Source organism: Hoplias malabaricus, chromosome 16, assembly GCF_029633855.1.
Source record: "Hoplias malabaricus isolate fHopMal1 chromosome 16, fHopMal1.hap1, whole genome shotgun sequence".
In the NCBI taxonomy this organism is placed as follows: domain Eukaryota; kingdom Metazoa; phylum Chordata; class Actinopteri; order Characiformes; family Erythrinidae; genus Hoplias; species Hoplias malabaricus.
This window is the reverse complement of record NC_089815.1, coordinates 14,209,285-14,226,733: the sequence shown is the minus strand read 5'-3', so window position 1 is coordinate 14,226,733 and position 17,449 is coordinate 14,209,285. Positions and strand designations below refer to the sequence as shown.

Sequence of the window (17,449 nt, the reverse complement as noted above, 5' to 3'; positions counted from 1 at the left end):
TTTAAGACTGATTTTCCATTTTTGTATATAAAAGAAGAAAACGGAATGCCACATTCCACAGTAGTGTGTGTCAGTAGACTTCGTGAACCCCCCCCCACACACCCACACACACATAGTGACACACAGGGTCACTTTTCAGTGACCCTGAGACTGACACAGAAGGGTCCATAATGACACAGAGTGGTTTTGTTCAAGCTTTATGATGACAAGAAACACCATTAGACTCAAAAGATAACAAAACAGAACTCTGGGAACTGAGTCATAAAACTCACCACATGAGGATACTTTCTGTCTCGACCTTATCACAGCATCGGCAGATGTCTTTCTGGAATGAGATTATGAATGAAATGTTGATCTCTTCAACCAGAGGTCAACCCAACCAGAACAGCATGGACCAACAGTGCCTCCAAGTGGACATCTGGGAAATCATATGTCTCTCTCTCTCTCTTCCTCTCTCACCCCCTCCCTCTCTCTCTCTCTCTTTGACATGAATTATCTTCTGAATTATCTTTGACATGTATGCTTTTCTGAATCCAGTTATGCATTATGTAATGTTTTATTATTGTTTATCATATATTATTCACAGGTGTATATGTACTGTCCTGAATTGACTTGACGAGAATTGATATGTATTTCGAAATCATGAAGACAAATTTCTTTCTCAATTTAAAAGAATGTTAATTAACCTATAATAACTAGAATAGTTGGTGTAATTGCATCAGTATACTCAATATATTAGCATTCAAAGTATATACAAGGTATTAATGCTCAAATACAAACTGGATTCCAAAAAAGTTGGGACACTAAACAAATTGTGAATAAAAACTGAACGCAATGATGTGGAGAGGGCAAATGTCAATATTTTATTCGTAATAGAACATATGTGACAGATCAAAAGTTTAATCTGATTAAATGTAACATTTTAAAGGAAAAATATGTTGATTAAAAATTTTACAGTGTCAACAAATCCCATAAAGGTTGGGACAAGTAGCAATGAGTGGCTAGAAAAAAGGAAATTGAGCATATAACGAACAGCTGGAAGACCAATTAACACTAATTAGGTCAGTTGACAACATGATTGGGTATAAAAAGAGCTTCTCAGAGTGTCAGTGTCTCTCAAGCCAAGATGGTAAGAGGATCACCAAGTCCACCATTTTTGCGCAGAAATATACATTCTGGTGCAGCAATACCAGAATGGTGTTACCCAGCGTTAAATAGCAAAGACTTTTAAATTATCATCATCAACCGTGCATAACATGATCAAAAGATTCAGAGAATCTGGAACAATTGCTGTGTGTAAGGGTCAAGGCCGTAAAACTCTACTGGATGCTCGTGATCTCCTGGCCCTTAAACGTCACTGCACCTCAAACAGGAATGCCACTGTCAAGGAAATAACAGAATGGGCTCAGGAATACTTCCAGAAAGCATTGTCATTGAACACAATCCACTGTTGCCAGTCGTTGGTCTTTTTAAATGGAGTGTGACAAAATAGAAGACCGTTCTGTGGTCAGATGAGTCACAATTTGAAGTTCTTTGTGGGACTCTGGGACGCCATGTCATCCGGACCGGATAACCAAAGTTGTTATCAACGCTCCGTTCAGAAGCCTGCATCACTAATGGTATGGGGTTGCATGCGTGCTTGTGGCATGGGCAGCTTGCATGTCTGGAAAGGCACCATTAATGCAGAGAACTATGTTCAGGTTCTAGAACAACATATGCTCCCATCTAGACGTCATCTCTTTCAGGGAAGACCCTGCATTTTTCAACAAGATAATGACAGACCACATTCTGCAGCAATCACAATAACGTGGCTACATAGAAGAAGGATCCGGGTACTGTAATGGCCAGCCTGCAGTCCAGATCTTTCACCTATAGAGAACATTTGGCGCATCATAAAGAGGAAGGTGCGACAAAGAAGGCCCAAGACGATTGAACAGTTAGAGGCCTGTATTAGACATGAAGGGGAGAACATTCCTATTTCTAAACTTGAGAAATTGGTCTCCTCTGTCCCCAGACGTCTGTTGAGTGTTGTAAGAAGAAGGGGGGATGCCACACAGTGGTAAAAAAAGGACGTGTCCCAACTTTTTTGGGATTTGTTGATGCCATGAAATTTTGAAACTTATTTTTCCCTTAAAATGATACATTCTCTCAGTTTAAACTTTTAATCTGTGAGTTGTGTTCTATTCTGAATAAAATATTAGATGTTGGCACCTCCACATCATTGCATTCAGTTTTTATTCACAATTTGTTTAGTGTCCCAACTTTTTTGGAATCCGGTTTGTATATATGATGTATTAGCTCGAGGATGTTTTATCCGGAGCTGGGTTAAACATTTTCTCTGGGGAACTTGAGACGGTCACGTGTACTTCCCAAATCCAGTAGCCAATCAGAGAATGGCTACCTCCCAAGTGGGCGTAGCAGAGGTACGGCCAAAAGGGCGTAGTTCAGAGTCACAAAGTCACAGAAACATCGAGAAGCTGAGCTGCCAGAAACACGGAGTCAGAAAGAACAAAAAGAATCACTAGAGAGACTCTGAGACTTTAAAACTGAACCAGGTGACGCCTTGGGGTTAGTTTTAGCATTGCGTAATTTAGTGAGTGATTCAAATATTTAAACCTTTAGAAATAACTCCATCAGCACCAGCCTCAATTTATTTTGTTTGTTTGTTGTTTTCTTTATTGTCCAATCAAAGCCTTGTTTTAAGGCTGACCAAAGCAGGTGAACCCTATTTTTGGCCAGAATAAGGGCCACCGCTGAGATTAGTTGATAATTAGAATATTAACGGTAGATACAGACTTCAAGATGTCGCTTCTGAAAATTAGAGAAAACAGAGGGCCGCACCTTCCTCCCAGAAGAGTCCCACCAAGACAGCGAGTCAGAGGAAACTCTTCAACTGGCGTCACAACGCTCTGAGGGTGCCTTGGAGTGCTCCGTAAAGTGACAATGCCGAGCTGAACCAGCCTCAGCAACTCCCACGGAAAACAAGAGGGCCAAGCTTGGACCCTCTGCCATCACCTCACAAACTGCTGTACCCGTCAGTGGTTGACCTGCATCACGTAAGCTCATAAAAATATAATTTTCAGAAGCTGACGTTTTATTAAGTCTCTTGATAAAGTTACATATTAACTAACTTCATTTAGCAACACATATTATTCACAAGTTATATACCCTAGCAGATTATTAAGCCAGAAGATTGGTTTCACCGCTGTTGATACCGCTGTTAAGATTAGATAATTATGCTATGTATCAAATAATTATTCCTTTTCAGTAAGTATTCTTTGATTTGAAATAATACTGTGTATAGAGTTTATTCATAAAAGTCTGAAAATCCTGAAACTCACTCCTTAGCGTGAACAGTATCCCAATTTCTGATAATTAATATTGTTGTATCTAAATTCAGTTATAATAATAATAATAATTAGAAGTGATAAACACCATTAAGCAGAAATCATTAAAATACTGTTACCACGCTACAGTTAAGTCCCCTAACATTCCAGGAAGCAAACTGAAGCTCTAATTTGTCACTGTCCTTGGTACCTGCCATTTTTCCATTCTCCTACAAGGTGTCAGTTCAGCCGACCCCTGCAGCAGTCTCCCCCACATCTCTCCATCAACATACAAACCCTACACACAACAGAACAACCAAGATGTCTAGCTGACAGTCTAATAAGGCTACAGCGCAACTACCAGAACCTACAAGGGTTAACATCCTGTTAACATCCTATAGTCCCCTAATATAAATGTAAGTGTAGCTAGGCAGTTATAAAATAAACTTAAGCAAAGTAGTAATCAGAATAGACCTGCATGTTACAGAAACAGAAAGTGCATGTTCAGGGTATGATCGTATAAATCTCTTTAAACCTATAAAATAAAGAACCCTCTTCAACTTGCATGAAATAATGTACAGAAGTCGTAAATGTATTAGGTCTATAAAACATACAGACTTCTCATTCCATTCTATCATTTAGACAGAATTAAAATTAAGTCTAAACTGACAACAGTACTTTAGTAGTAGTGACACAAAGCCTAAAGCCAAGCCTTTTGGGACCTTAAGTTTTTACTTCAGATCCGAAGTGATGTTTGACATATTGGAAGGCTTCCAATGGATCAGTGAATAATGACTCAATGTCGTTTTATGTCACCCGAAGTCTTGCCGTGTAGAGGGTTCTGAAACACACTCCAGGCTTGTTCAGAAGAATGGCTCCTGCTTGTCTTTTCACAATTGCAGTTGGAAAGTCCCTGAAGATCTGTATACGTTGGCCTTGAAAGTTCAAATTCTTTGCCAGTGCAGCTTTATGCAAGATTTCTTCCAGCTCTTTGCAGTAGTGCAATCTCAATGATGTGTCTTGGTAGAGCACCATCTTCGGGGCATGTGCGAAGTGCTCTGTGCGCCCAGTGAATGAGCGATTTCACTTCAAGCCCCAGTACCACCTTTAATAAATTTGCCACAAAACTACTAGTCTTTTGACCGTGTTCTCCCCCTTCCTTAATGACTGTGACTCTTAAATTCTGCCTTTTAGAGCGTCCTTCAAAGTCCATGTATTTTTCTGTTAGTTGTTCCACTTGAACACAGAGACGTTTTACTATTGACTCCATCTCAGCGACCGTGTCTGTTGTCTGCAATGAAGAATCTGTTAAACTGTTTAAGGTTCTGTCATGACAGTCCAATTTAGACTTTAGACCTGTAATTTTTGCCTCTGTTTCTTCTCTTAATGCTGACATTTCACTTCTGAGTACTGCAAACTTCTGTTTTACTGGAGCGCAGTTCTAAACGGGGTGATTCAATGGCCCCTACAACATTAGCATTAGCTTCCCCCGATGCTTCTTGTTGCTGTACTTCATGTGAGCCCACGGTTACAGCAGGGCCTGTTTCTTTGGTCGACTCTGTCTTTAGATTACCTCTCGTTACCGGCATCTTATATATCTTAAATGTCCCAGTCAAAAACTTAACTTCTAAAATGCTTTATATTTCGGTCTGCTAGATCAACTTGTGCTTTTTATGGGTTTAATAAATAAAATCTGTCGGAGCTACCGTGAGGCGCATCCTACCTATGCATCTCCCAACAGCAACCTCAACAATTTTCTGATTGCAAATGCTCTATTAAGATTTCAATTCTTAATACTTGTACTTATATTCTCCACCACAATTTGGGGTTGTCGGCAGTATTTCACACTGTCTTGGAGGGGGGACAGTTTCCAGGGGAAAGGGACTGATCACCTCTTGAAACCCATGTCACCTGTTTGAGGAATGGGACACGGACCGAACTCCCATCCCTGACGTGCTGAAATTCGGAAAAGAACCTGGTGGTTGAAAGTTTTATCAAAATTCCTTGGTGAGTATCTTGCATTTCAGAAGTAGCTTATACGTGTGACATCTGTAGAATACTGTCTGTGTGAAGTTATTCAATTCTTGGTAACTCCAAGAATCTCTGAAATGAGTCAAGGTAATTCAAAGTGAGGGAAAGGGAAACCTTTCCCAGCCCCAATAGTGCATTGCAATTAACCTCCTTTTGGTGAATTAATAGAGGGCATGAAACAAACTGAACCAGATAGATGCGTTTAATTAGATGGGTGGGTAAAAAAAACTGTCACTTTCTCCCCGAAGGGACATTAAATATAAATGAATTAGTGCACTTTAAACAACAATTACAAGCTCAACAAACAGGTATAATAAAGCTGAAGAACATTGTAATAGTAACAAAATAAAAAATAAACCAGATAATTTCCCATAGAAACCAAATTAGCATGCTTATGAGACAGGCAGCACAAAAAGAGGCAGACAAAGAAAAGCAAGCCCAGGCATGTAAGCACACATCAGTCAGATGAAGTCATCTAACCTCAGCTACTCCCCAGACACCAAAAGCTCAACCCAACACCAACGTGGTAGAAGGGGTGAAGACAAGAGGAATCCTCTTCTGTCAGCAAAAGGAAGAAGAGTTTAAACGTTTGCAGCAACATGCTATAGTCCTACAGGTGCAAATCAGACAGCTGGACGAAGAGCCTCCTCCCACTGCACCGCCTCAGGAAAGCCCAGAGGGACAGAGCACCTCGCATCAAATGCCGAGTATCCAGGTGATGGGACCTAATGGGGCAGATTAGGTTTTAGAGGACCGAAGTTTGTAGTCCAGCTGAGACTTTATGTGAATGGGTGAAAACCTGTGAATGAATTGGCAAAGGCATATGCACACAAGATGAAACTGGAATGGACTAAAGTACAAGGGAATCTTCCTTTTCCCAAAGACACACAGTATGGGGGGCACTCTGGATCACCTTCTCGCAGTGGCTGCCCTTTATGCAAGAATTGAAGCAGCATGAGGCCCTCTATGCAAGAATCAAAGCAGAATGAGAGATGATTGTGTGAAAGTTGACACAGGAAGGCTACAGGCCGTCCTGGCCTTTGCAGTGCATGTCGAAAAAAAGACTGAATGAGAAGGTGTGCTGTACTGGAAGTGGCAAAAACTGGTTTTAGAGGGGAAAGAAGAAGAGGAAGAGGACGAGAAAGAGGTGGAGAACGCGGAAGAGGTGGTGCTGGCTTCAGAGACTTCTCGCAATACAAGTGTTACAATTGTAACGAAATGGGACACATCGCTGTTAATTGTCCTGAGAACCAACCAGCAAGAGACACACATTTTGAGGGAGAGGAGGCATGAATCATACAGGGATCAGAACACACACCACACACACATCTGGATACTGGTGAGATTGTTTTAAATTATCAAATGCTTCTAATAAAACCCTCTGCTTTGCGGACAACTGAATTACAAATTGCGGGCCAAATTGTAACTTTTTTAGTTGACACTAGGGCTACAATTTCTGTTTTAAAAACAGGGGCTTTACACCCCGAACCACGTTTATCAGGCACGAAGACATATATATTGGGGGCGTGTGGAGATCCCTTAATGGAATCTTACTCTGACAAGATTTGGTGTCACCATGCAGGAAGTGACACAACCCTACAAAATGCTTTTTAGGAATGAAATTGTCATGCACAAAGGAGGATATTGAGATATGCATGTTAAATCTGCCACACATTCTATCCAATCCTACACGCATGTAGAAGGAATGACAATTCCTCAGTCTGAAAGTGCACACAGACTCTCAATTTTGGTTTGCTTTCACTTTTCAAGGGAAATCATACACATTCACACAGAGTCCCACAAGGATACACTGAGTCACCATCTTTTTTCAATACAGCCCTAAGGGATAACTTAGCTAAGTTCACTTTCTTAGGTAATAGTACACTTCTACAGTATGTAGATGATCTTTTGATATGTTCTCCTGATCAGAAGACCTGTATAACTGACACTGTCTCTCTGCTGCATTTCCTAGCACATAATGGCCACAGAGTGGACAGGGACAAGGTGCAGCTTGTGCAACCAACAGTCACATATCTGGGACATGATCCATCAGCAAAGGGAAAGTCACTGTGTGCAAAAAGAGTTTCTGCAATCGCACAAATACCAAAACCAACTACAAAAAAGCAACTTTTCTAGGCATAGCTCAATAATGCTGATTTAATTCTCTATGTAGATGGCTCCAACTACAAAGACTCTAAGGGTGTGACAAAAACGGGGTTTGCTGTTATTACACTAACAGACACTTTGCTTACAGGTAGCCTACCTTCCAGTTTCTCAGCACAGGCTGCTGAACTGGTTGCACCGATTGAGGCATTATCAGGTAAGGCAATTGCACATCACATACTAGTGTCAGCACTTCTGGATGCCATTGTTTTACCAAAACAGGTGGCAGTAGTACATGTTCGCGCACATACAAGTGATAAAACCCCAAAAGCATTGGGTAATGCGAGAGCAGATGCTGCAGCTAAGAAGGCAGCATCTGACCCTGGGGTGCTTTTAATACAAGCCACCATTGTTGAACCTCAAGATATTACACCTGAGGAAATTCAAAAAAGTAGAACAGCTAAAAATGTGAAAACATGGCAAAACCCAGGGTGTACGCTTAATGGGAAAATCTGTTTGGGACCAATCAACAAACCATGTCTACCCTCCTAATACTTTCCTTGCTTTGCGAAAACTGTTCAAGGGGAGGAATGGTAGACACAGTAAAACAACAGTGGTTTGTAAAAGGCTTCTCAAATTACTCATAAATGTTTTCAAAAAATTGTCTCACCTGTCTCGACAGGAGCCATTTCATATGAAAACACACATGGACATCCAGAACTTTACATGTCTTTTGATCACCAAATGGACCAAATTTTATTGAACTAACACCATGTCTGAAAAATAAATATGTGCTTGTGATCATTGACGGTGATCCACCAAATGCAGGATGTGCTCCCAAAAGAGAAACACTGGCCTTGGAAGACGATCACATGCAAAAAATATTGTGCAACGTTGTGTTCTGTTTTGTCTGATGTGCACAGGTGGGTGAAAGAATCTCTACCAAGCCCAGCAGTCACGGGACACACGGTGAAACCTGGGGATTGAATCCTGACTAAGGTCTACGAGAGGGCGAACTGGAAAGCGGATTGCTGGCAAGGACCGTTCCAGGTGCTCCTGACTACTCACATCGCAGTGAAGATTGCTGAGAGGGACACGTGGGTCCACATCTCACACTGCAAAAGAGCCCCAGCCCCAGAATAGACACAACAAAATCACCATGGCAGGAAAATTTTACATCTTGTTCATCTTCTGCATGGTGACAGCATTCATCTTTGCCTGCATCACCCTGACAGCGTCCATCTGGATGGCCGTGAAAATATGCAGGGAAGCAAAACTTTAGACTACAGAAAGGTTCATAGACTACAATACATTTTTTTTACTGGCATTATGTGAACTTCACAGTGACAACAACTGGTAATGCAACTGACACATGCATTTTATGTGCACTAATGCCCCATTCCAGTACTGATCCTTTTGAATTTTCAGTTACTGAAAACACATATAATGAAGTGAATAAACTCGGATTGGTTTAGACAAAACTAGTTATAATCTTACTAGCAAATTCATGCAGGAACATTTAAATCCCCATTCTCCATTCTCAGTCCATCTTGTTCACCCTACAAAAATGTTCATATATGAGACAGAATTCTTTAATACCACCTCCTATATTGAAATTGAACAAACATTTTCATAAACTATTTTCTGATCACAAATGCTCTGTTGGATTTCAATTCTTAATACTTGTACTTATTTTCTCCACCACAGTTTTCTTCTACCATGATCTGTATGTTGTGTGATAAATGTGCTCTGAAATAGTGTAGAAAGAATGATGCAGGCTTTTTTTTTTTTTTCTTTTTCTTCAGAGCTCTTGTGTTTGATTTGAGTTGTGTGGGGCTAAATTTGGCTGACATGACATCAAGCCCTCCATAGAAACTGTCAGATTTAGCAATATGTTTACATTACTCACCTCAATAAAAACCATTACCTTGTAGCACTTTGAGCTTCAAAGCCCTATTTGGATTGGAGAAATTTTCTTGGGGAAGGCTGTGATGAAACCTTTTTACACATCTATACAGTGATAACACTCCTGTGGCGCTTTTCCACTGCATGGAACCTACACGACTCTACTCGACATAGCACAGTTCTTTTGCTTTTCCACTGGCCAAATGTGGTACTTGGTCCCTGGAACTAGTCCAAAAAAAACCAAAAACAACACGCAAATACACGATAAGTAAACAGCGCCTAACTTTACTGCCACCATTGCTGTGGTTTTCAAAGCCAGCGATTCCTGAGATGGGGTTTTGAGAAGCCACCGGTTCCATTTTGCAGGGGAACTGTGCCAGTGGAAAAGCGCCATTGCATTCCAACTTCATTACAATTAGTACAAACTAACAAATTTTACAAAATCCTGGAGCCCAACACCGAGAGCAGGCAGGATCTTTTAAGTACAATTGAACTTCATTTATCTTATATTGAAAATAACATGGTTAAGTGATTGTTTTGTGGCATATTTTTAGGATTCATATATATTTTATATACTTTAAACAAGTGGACAGTTGCTTTAATAGATTTAATAGTTTCTCTCTCTTAGCCACAGCAACAGTCTTTACTCTAAGTGGGGACAGGCTTCTGTTATCACAAAAGCCATTTTATTGGATGGACCTCTATCATTGCATAGAACACAGGTGCACAGCCCAATGCTGGGGGTTATACACTCCTTCTATCTATTGCTTGGCATTCTGCATGCTAATCTTATTACTTAATCTTATAACTGCACAGAAAAAACCCACAACTCACTCAAAACTGGTGACAGACTAGGAGTCTATCCCTCTAAATATTTAGATAAATCTCAATCTAAAAGTGTTTATCAAAATATTTTGACTTTATTCTCAGAATTATTCTGACTAAATCTACGTTGTAAATTACAATAAGCAATAGGTATAACGATAATACCGTATACTGCAGTATTTAAAAATGTGGACGTTATCTAAAAATGAGGGCAGTATTTATGATGTGTGTGTGGTATGTCAAATTCCTGTTCTGTGTCTTTAAATAGAAGGCCAGCATGAGAGCCAAAGGGAGGGGCACTGTGGGAGCTCACTGACTGGTGATGTCTCACTCTGAAAACGGGTGGGGAAAAAACAGAAGCCCAGTAGCTCACCGCAGTTTTGAGGTTAGCACTGAATTTGGGTTGGAAGGAAGCTGAAGACTTGACTTTGTGCTCACAGGTATGAGGCTTTATCCTCTAAATATGTGTGCTCATTCATTCATTCATTATCTGTAACCGCTTATACAATTCAGGGTCGCGGTGGGTCCAGAGCCTACCTGGAATCATTGGGCGCAAGGCGGGAATACACCCTGGAGGGGGCGCCAGTCCTTCACAGGGCAAAAATAAATATATAAATATGTGTGCTTTGAGCCTTAATTTGCTGGAAAAGCATCTGTTGTAGTGTGCTAAACCACAAGTGTATGTTAGGTGGCCAGTGTAGAACCCTTATTGCCAGTGGCCAGTGTAGAACCCTTATTGCCCTAATTTCAGTCATTGAAATGTGCTCAGAAAGTTGATTTTTTGTAATCGTCATCATGTGTGTCAGTGTGCACAGCGCCAAAAAACTTTCGATCTACCCAAACTTACAGATAACCCCACACCACGGTAATAACATAAACCGCTCTAATATTTTGAGATGGTATGAAAAATGTGGATACTGCCCAACCCTAATTAACAATGCTTTCATTTAGAATGTATACAAGTTAATGCAAATCTGGCTTCTGTGTCAGCAATGAGTACACATTAAATAGCTAATCTCATCATATTATGTAGGGGTCTCTACAAATACTGGCCCTTTGTTGACAAGAATACCTGCTTTAACAGTGTAAAGTGTAGTGTAATATAACAGCTTACCAGTCGAGACATGACTCTCTTGGGCAATTCCTGGTTCAGAGAATGAATCTCACTTTGCTTCAGCAACAGCTGAGACTCATCCTGAAACTCGACCTGAGTGACAAAGTTAAAATTAATAGATAATTAATTAAGGCCTGAAATATTTACAGATCTGACCTAAACACAATGTGAAAAAAAAAACACTTAATTTTCAAAAACATACTGCTATACTACTATCTCTAAATATTTTAATATGAAATTTAGACAATATATTTAAAATGTCTTATTTCTAGAAAAAGAGAAACAAAACCCACAATTATACACATTATTTCTCAGACTTGAATAAGACACTGAATACAATGACAGAAAACAATCCCAAAATATTAAGAAATAGCCCTGTTGTTTGAAGTGATTAACGCTCCTGCGATCGGTGCTCCAAAGCAGGATAAATCAGAACTAGCGCAAAAACACTTGTGCAACTCAGGGAGATATTGTCCTAGACAAATAATACACCCACAGAAACCTTAAACAAATGAATCCTGTGTTTCACACCTATCTCATGAATAGTCAATGTGTGAGCCACAGGTATTGAGAAAAACAGTGTCACATCATATTTGTAACAATATAGAATTAAAACTACTATAGTTGACTCAGGACGAAACATCTATTTCAAATCAATCAGATGCCCCAAGTCAAAATTTCAAGGCCACAACACAGACCATTTTGGTCAGGCCACCCGTCTGTTCTCTCTAAAGACCAAGAGTGATTTATGACCTAGAGGAGAAATCCTCCCAACCTTTGAACATAACTTTTAATCTATATTCATGAACACAGAGGTTACACAGAGCTCCACCATCACACTTAGAGATAATTCCATCAGGTGAGGGAGCCAAACAGTGTGCAGACATTAATATTCACCTTTGTTATCTAAGACTTGTCTAAACAGCCTCTGTCTTTCTGATCTAGTCAAACCATTGAAGTTCAACATTAAAAGCTTTCTCTTCCTATGTGCAGAACAGAACATACATTTCAACCAAAGACTGGGACTTCAAGTAAAAGTTTAAAATGGAACACATGAAAAATCCTTTTAAAATAATGCTTATTCCAAGTATAAACTTCAGGCATTGTGGGATAAACTGCACCCTCAAGAAGACACCCTGAAATACAACGCCACATGACTTCAAAAAGTCCTTTGTTCCTGTGCCTGCTGAAATTACTTGTATTTCTTTTTGTTTATATGCTATATCTAAAAAACTGTGGTATAATCCACTATAAGCTACTAGGAATAAATCATGTTCAGGATTCATCTTCAACTAACAGAAGCAACTAACTCCCCTCAGAGACGCTCAACTCCAAATAAGGAAAACCTCTGAAAGAATAGACTCCATTGTACGTATTGAACCTTCTACAGAAATAAATAGTACTTTTGAGTTAACTCTTATTAGTTTTATTCATTATACTTCGTTCATTTGTTTCTTTGTTGCTCAACAAAAGCTTCCACATTAGAAATTATCAATGGCTTGTAAACTATTTGGCCAAGCAAGTAGACACGTCTGAGATTAGTTTATAAATCAGAGATTATAGAACCATGGATGCTGGCATTCACGCATGAATGAGCACTTCACAGAGCTGCTGATTCTGCCACCCAAAATGGCGAAAAACTAGCCTGCTCAGAGCAAAGATCGCCTGTGTCTTCAAAGATTTGGGAAATCCTCTCAGCGCTACCAGCGTACAGCAAACAAACCCAGAGAAGAAGCCCTTTTAGATTCCCTGACTACGGAGCTGATTGACAGCCCAGGACCTTCACCTCAGGCCCGGAGCTTAATCTGGAGCGAATGGCTTTGTGAAGAGCTCATCCTGCGGGAATTCTTGTTGGCTCTCCATTGTGCTTTCCAGGGTTGAATGCCAAGTCCATAATTTTAACATAATTATACACTTCTCTTAGTCCTCAGTTAATATTTATCTCTGAGTAGTACTTAGTTAAAACACTCCACATATTAATGCTTTATTATCACACAATATTAAAGGTATATATATATTGTCAACACAAGAAAAGACGAACTTATAAAAGAGAAAAGAAACTTCCATTTATTCCTCTCCACTTTCACAACCATTCCACCTCCACAATAAAAGTGCTCCTTTTGTACTGCCGTTCAAGTATATACACAGTAATAACTCATTATGTAACTAAACACATATAAACATTTTCAATATGAGGGTTTTAGTTTGCCAATTAGCCCAGACTATGAAGCTTTAATAATTAACCCCTTGTTATGAATGTTGCTGTTTATCCAAATAAATAACTTTTCTATAATATACGAGTGTGCTGCGTTTATGTGTGGCATTTGCTCATTGAAGTCCAGTGTAAATCCCAAAAAAAAGGCCCCACTCTTAAATCATTGGATGTAAAAAGCCCCAACCAGCAAAAGTTGACCATCAAACATGTTAAAAGTTCACAGCCTTGAGTAGCTGCAGCTACTTCCCAAATAAATAAGATACAGGTGACCTGATTTAATCTGATCAGAAATCAGGAAAAAGGGAGATTCGGAGGTGGCTGATAACCAAGGCACTGTCAGGATGTCAGTGTGTGTGTCATTGCAGTTACATAAGAAAAAAGATGCTCCAGCTAAAGAAAGTCACATGGGTTGTACACTGACCACTATATAGACAAACAGAGACTATAGAGTATAAAACCAAGTGTTCTACTTATATGCCAAAATGGTCTTAGAGGTAAAGCATTTTTATCAGACATTGTAACATTTCTGTGACAACCTAATACCATTCAGCCATAAGAAAATTCATGTCTGATGATGGATGTTCAGTTTTGGATCAAAAACTAACTCATCCCAAAGGTACTGAATAATGCACCAACACAGAACACAATTCCATTATTCCCTATCAAAGCTGATGGGATTTATACCCCTCTTGACCAAGTTTAGTAATCATCTTGGGGAATGTAATTATTATATTCCACCTTCTGGTAAATGTTGTTACTTATTATGAATGTAAGTTACTATATTCTGATGGAAGATCAAAATCATAAAGATAAACAATAATTGTAATGATATAAGGAATCTTGCCAGCCACACACAAAAAGGAAAAAATGTCCAATTTTGACGTACATTAAACCATAAACAGACCTGTATTCAACTGAGTATTTTTGTAAGTTTTTGTTCATATAATTCTTATTCTGATGATATAAGTGGTTATTAGGATATTTATCTCCTTTAAAGCTGAGCAGAAAACAAGAAGAAAATTTGTCTTAGAGCAAAAGATATTTCTTTGACTGAGAAACATACAGCTCCTGCAAATCCTTTCCCCACATTTTCTCTCTCACTTTATACACACGTAATCCTTTATCTTCACAAATATTAATGTTTCACAAGAAGAAAAATGTAATTAAAACACTGTATGCACAACAAGATTTTTTTTTTTTACAGGGAGAAAGGAGCATCAATTGAAATTTTTATACCTGGTAAAATTTGTGGACATGTTCCTTGACAAAAGAAGCATTGAGAACACGCCCATCTATCGTGTTCACAACCACCAGCTCACCCAGCTCAGGAGGACCATTATGCAAGCAATCATGACTCTGAGGGAGACACAGGGAGAGAAGAAGAGAGAGAGTGTATGAGAGTATATTTTATGTTCTTCCATATATGCAGACATACACAACAGAAACACACACAGGAAATAGAAACATGTAAATAAAAAAAGAATTATCCAAAAATGAAAAGTATTTTTCAATATGTGCCATTTATTAAATACAAAAATTAACTCATGCCAGGGGTCACAATTTTACAGTGAGTTAATAGTTAACTGGCCAAATAGTTTTTATCCAAACTCCAAGAAATGAAAATTTCAAGAAGCTATTAAAACAACTATATAAAAAATAAAAAAAAATAAAAGATTGTGTCAGTTTCAACCTAAGTGATAAAAATAAAAAGGATTAAACAGGCCTAAACACTCAGCAGTAACTCAGAGCAGCAAAGGAGTGAACACAGATGTGTAGAAATAGCATAAATATTATCAAAAATTAGATAAAAAATAAATTATATGAATTAAATAAAATCCAAATCCATGCCCTGCATGTTAAACCAAACCCTGCAAAACATAAGCAGAAATAAAGGGTCTATGTATATATATATATATATATATATATATATATATATATATATATATGGAGTCTGGGTGTCGTCCTTGATAGTACTCTGTCTTTCCAAACCCATATAAATAACATTACTCACTCTGCATACTTCTATCTTCGTCATATAAACGGCCTCCGTCCTTCCCTCACTCCTGACAATACTGCCATCTTGGTCCACTCCCTGGTCACATCCCATCTGGACTATTGCAATTCTCTTTTATCTGGTCTCCCCATCAAGTCCCTTCATAAGTTACAACTGGTTCAAAATGCTGCAGCCTGTATTATCTCTAGAACTTCATCCATTGATCACATCTCCTCTGTTCTGCAACAGCTCCACTGGCTCCCTGTTAAATCTCGCATTGACTTTAAACTCATATTGCTTACTTTTAAGGCCATCCATCACCTTGCCACACCATACCTCACAGAACTCCTCCACATAAACAGACCCTGCCGGACTCTTAGATCCTCCTCATCCATCAGTCTCACTGTCCCTCCAGCCCGTCTGACCACCATGGGGTCTAGAGCTTTTAGCCGCACCGCCCCCCGTCTTTGGAATTCCCTCCCACCGGACATTCGTAATATTGACTCCCTGGACATTTTTAAATCACGCCTGAAGACCCACCTGTTCAGGACAGCATACAGTCTTTAGCCTAGTCCCTTGATTTTATGTATCTCTTTAATTAGCCTGCTTTAATTAGCTTTGTTTCTACCTGCTTTGATTTTCTTATGTACGGTGACCTTGAGAGTCTTGAAAGGCGCCAAAAATAAAATGCATATATATATATATATATATATATATATATAGCACATCTATGCTTTAAAATGAAACTGGATTACAAACTAAAGCCACAGGGCATAGTATGACCAGAGATTTAATACAATTTTATATAAACATTTCAGTTGCACTATATCAAGACACCAAAGAATTAGTGGTGGATCTAAGGCTTGGATAACTGTTGACTGGTTTTAATTTGTTGCTTTTTTTGGATAAGATTTATTGTTCTTTGAATTTCATTTAAAGACCCAAAATTTTGCATCCCATCATGATTCTCACCAGTATGTTCTCGGGGTAGATGTTGTCGCAGTACAAGCCATCATCAAAATTAACCTCATAGAAGGTCTGAGAGGCAAACCCAATGATTGTGCAGCGATAAAACCAGCCATCACTGCTACGGCCGATTGCTTCCTGCCCTAGAGAGAGGTCCCGTGAACCCGGCTTTACCTGCTCCACAGAAGAGAGTCAAAAAATGAAGTTATAGGCAGTATATTTAAACGATGAAAAAAATAAACCTAGCCAAAGTATCAACAAACATACTATGATGAAAAAAATAAAAAGACTTGTTAAAATGCCACTGCAAAGTTTCCTTAATCATTTAATTTCAGAAAAACACTACTGTTAACAGAATATTTCGTTGTTCCAACCATTAATTAAACTCCCAAAATCACATGAACCCACCAAGCTGACATGGCCAGCTATCACTTCTCTTTGAACAGCTGCTAATACCATACCACTGATTAGATAAACGTTCTTGGAGCTTAACTAGACTGCTACACCGTTTGGGAGAATTACTAAGAATTACTAAGATAACACAAAGAAGTTGACATACCTTTGAGAAGGTCTGTCTGTGCTTGTGGCATGTGACTGACACCACATATGGCCAGTCTGCAGGCTTCATGACCACTCCAGCCAGGTGAGCACAGGTGACATGAAAAGAGGTGGAGCAGTTCTCATATGAACACTGGATACATGCTCCACAGATCTGCTTTGTGGACTTGTGGCAGTAGATGCACTTCTGTAGAGACAGAGGCAATCAAAGCAACTAAATAGGGGAATATTTCACAAAGTTATGAACAGCAATTCTGAAAGTGATGTGAAAAGGAACACCAGTATGTTTTATCTCCTTTTACTGGAATTCCTGCTGTCTGTTTCTAAATTTTAATATGTATCTAACAAACTTGCCAACATTTAATGAAGCACCAAAATGGCAGAAGAAGGCTTAAAGAAGTACTTGAGAACAA

General features: G+C 39.1%; 1 protein-coding gene across 1 annotated transcript in view; it reads right to left on the bottom strand.

Moving 5' to 3' along the window:
• kdm4b (lysine (K)-specific demethylase 4B) overlaps positions 1–17,449 on the bottom strand; it is a 170,214-nt gene that overhangs the window by 12,868 nt on the left and 139,897 nt on the right. The window contains exons 18-21 of the mRNA XM_066647154.1: positions 17,038–17,223; positions 16,485–16,652; positions 14,756–14,875; positions 11,305–11,397 (exon numbers count right to left, since the gene is read on the bottom strand). Of these exons, the coding sequence (XP_066503251.1) occupies positions 11,305–11,397; positions 14,756–14,875; positions 16,485–16,652; positions 17,038–17,223 (567 nt within the window). The remainder of the gene's footprint in view (positions 1–11,304; positions 11,398–14,755; positions 14,876–16,484; positions 16,653–17,037; positions 17,224–17,449) is intronic.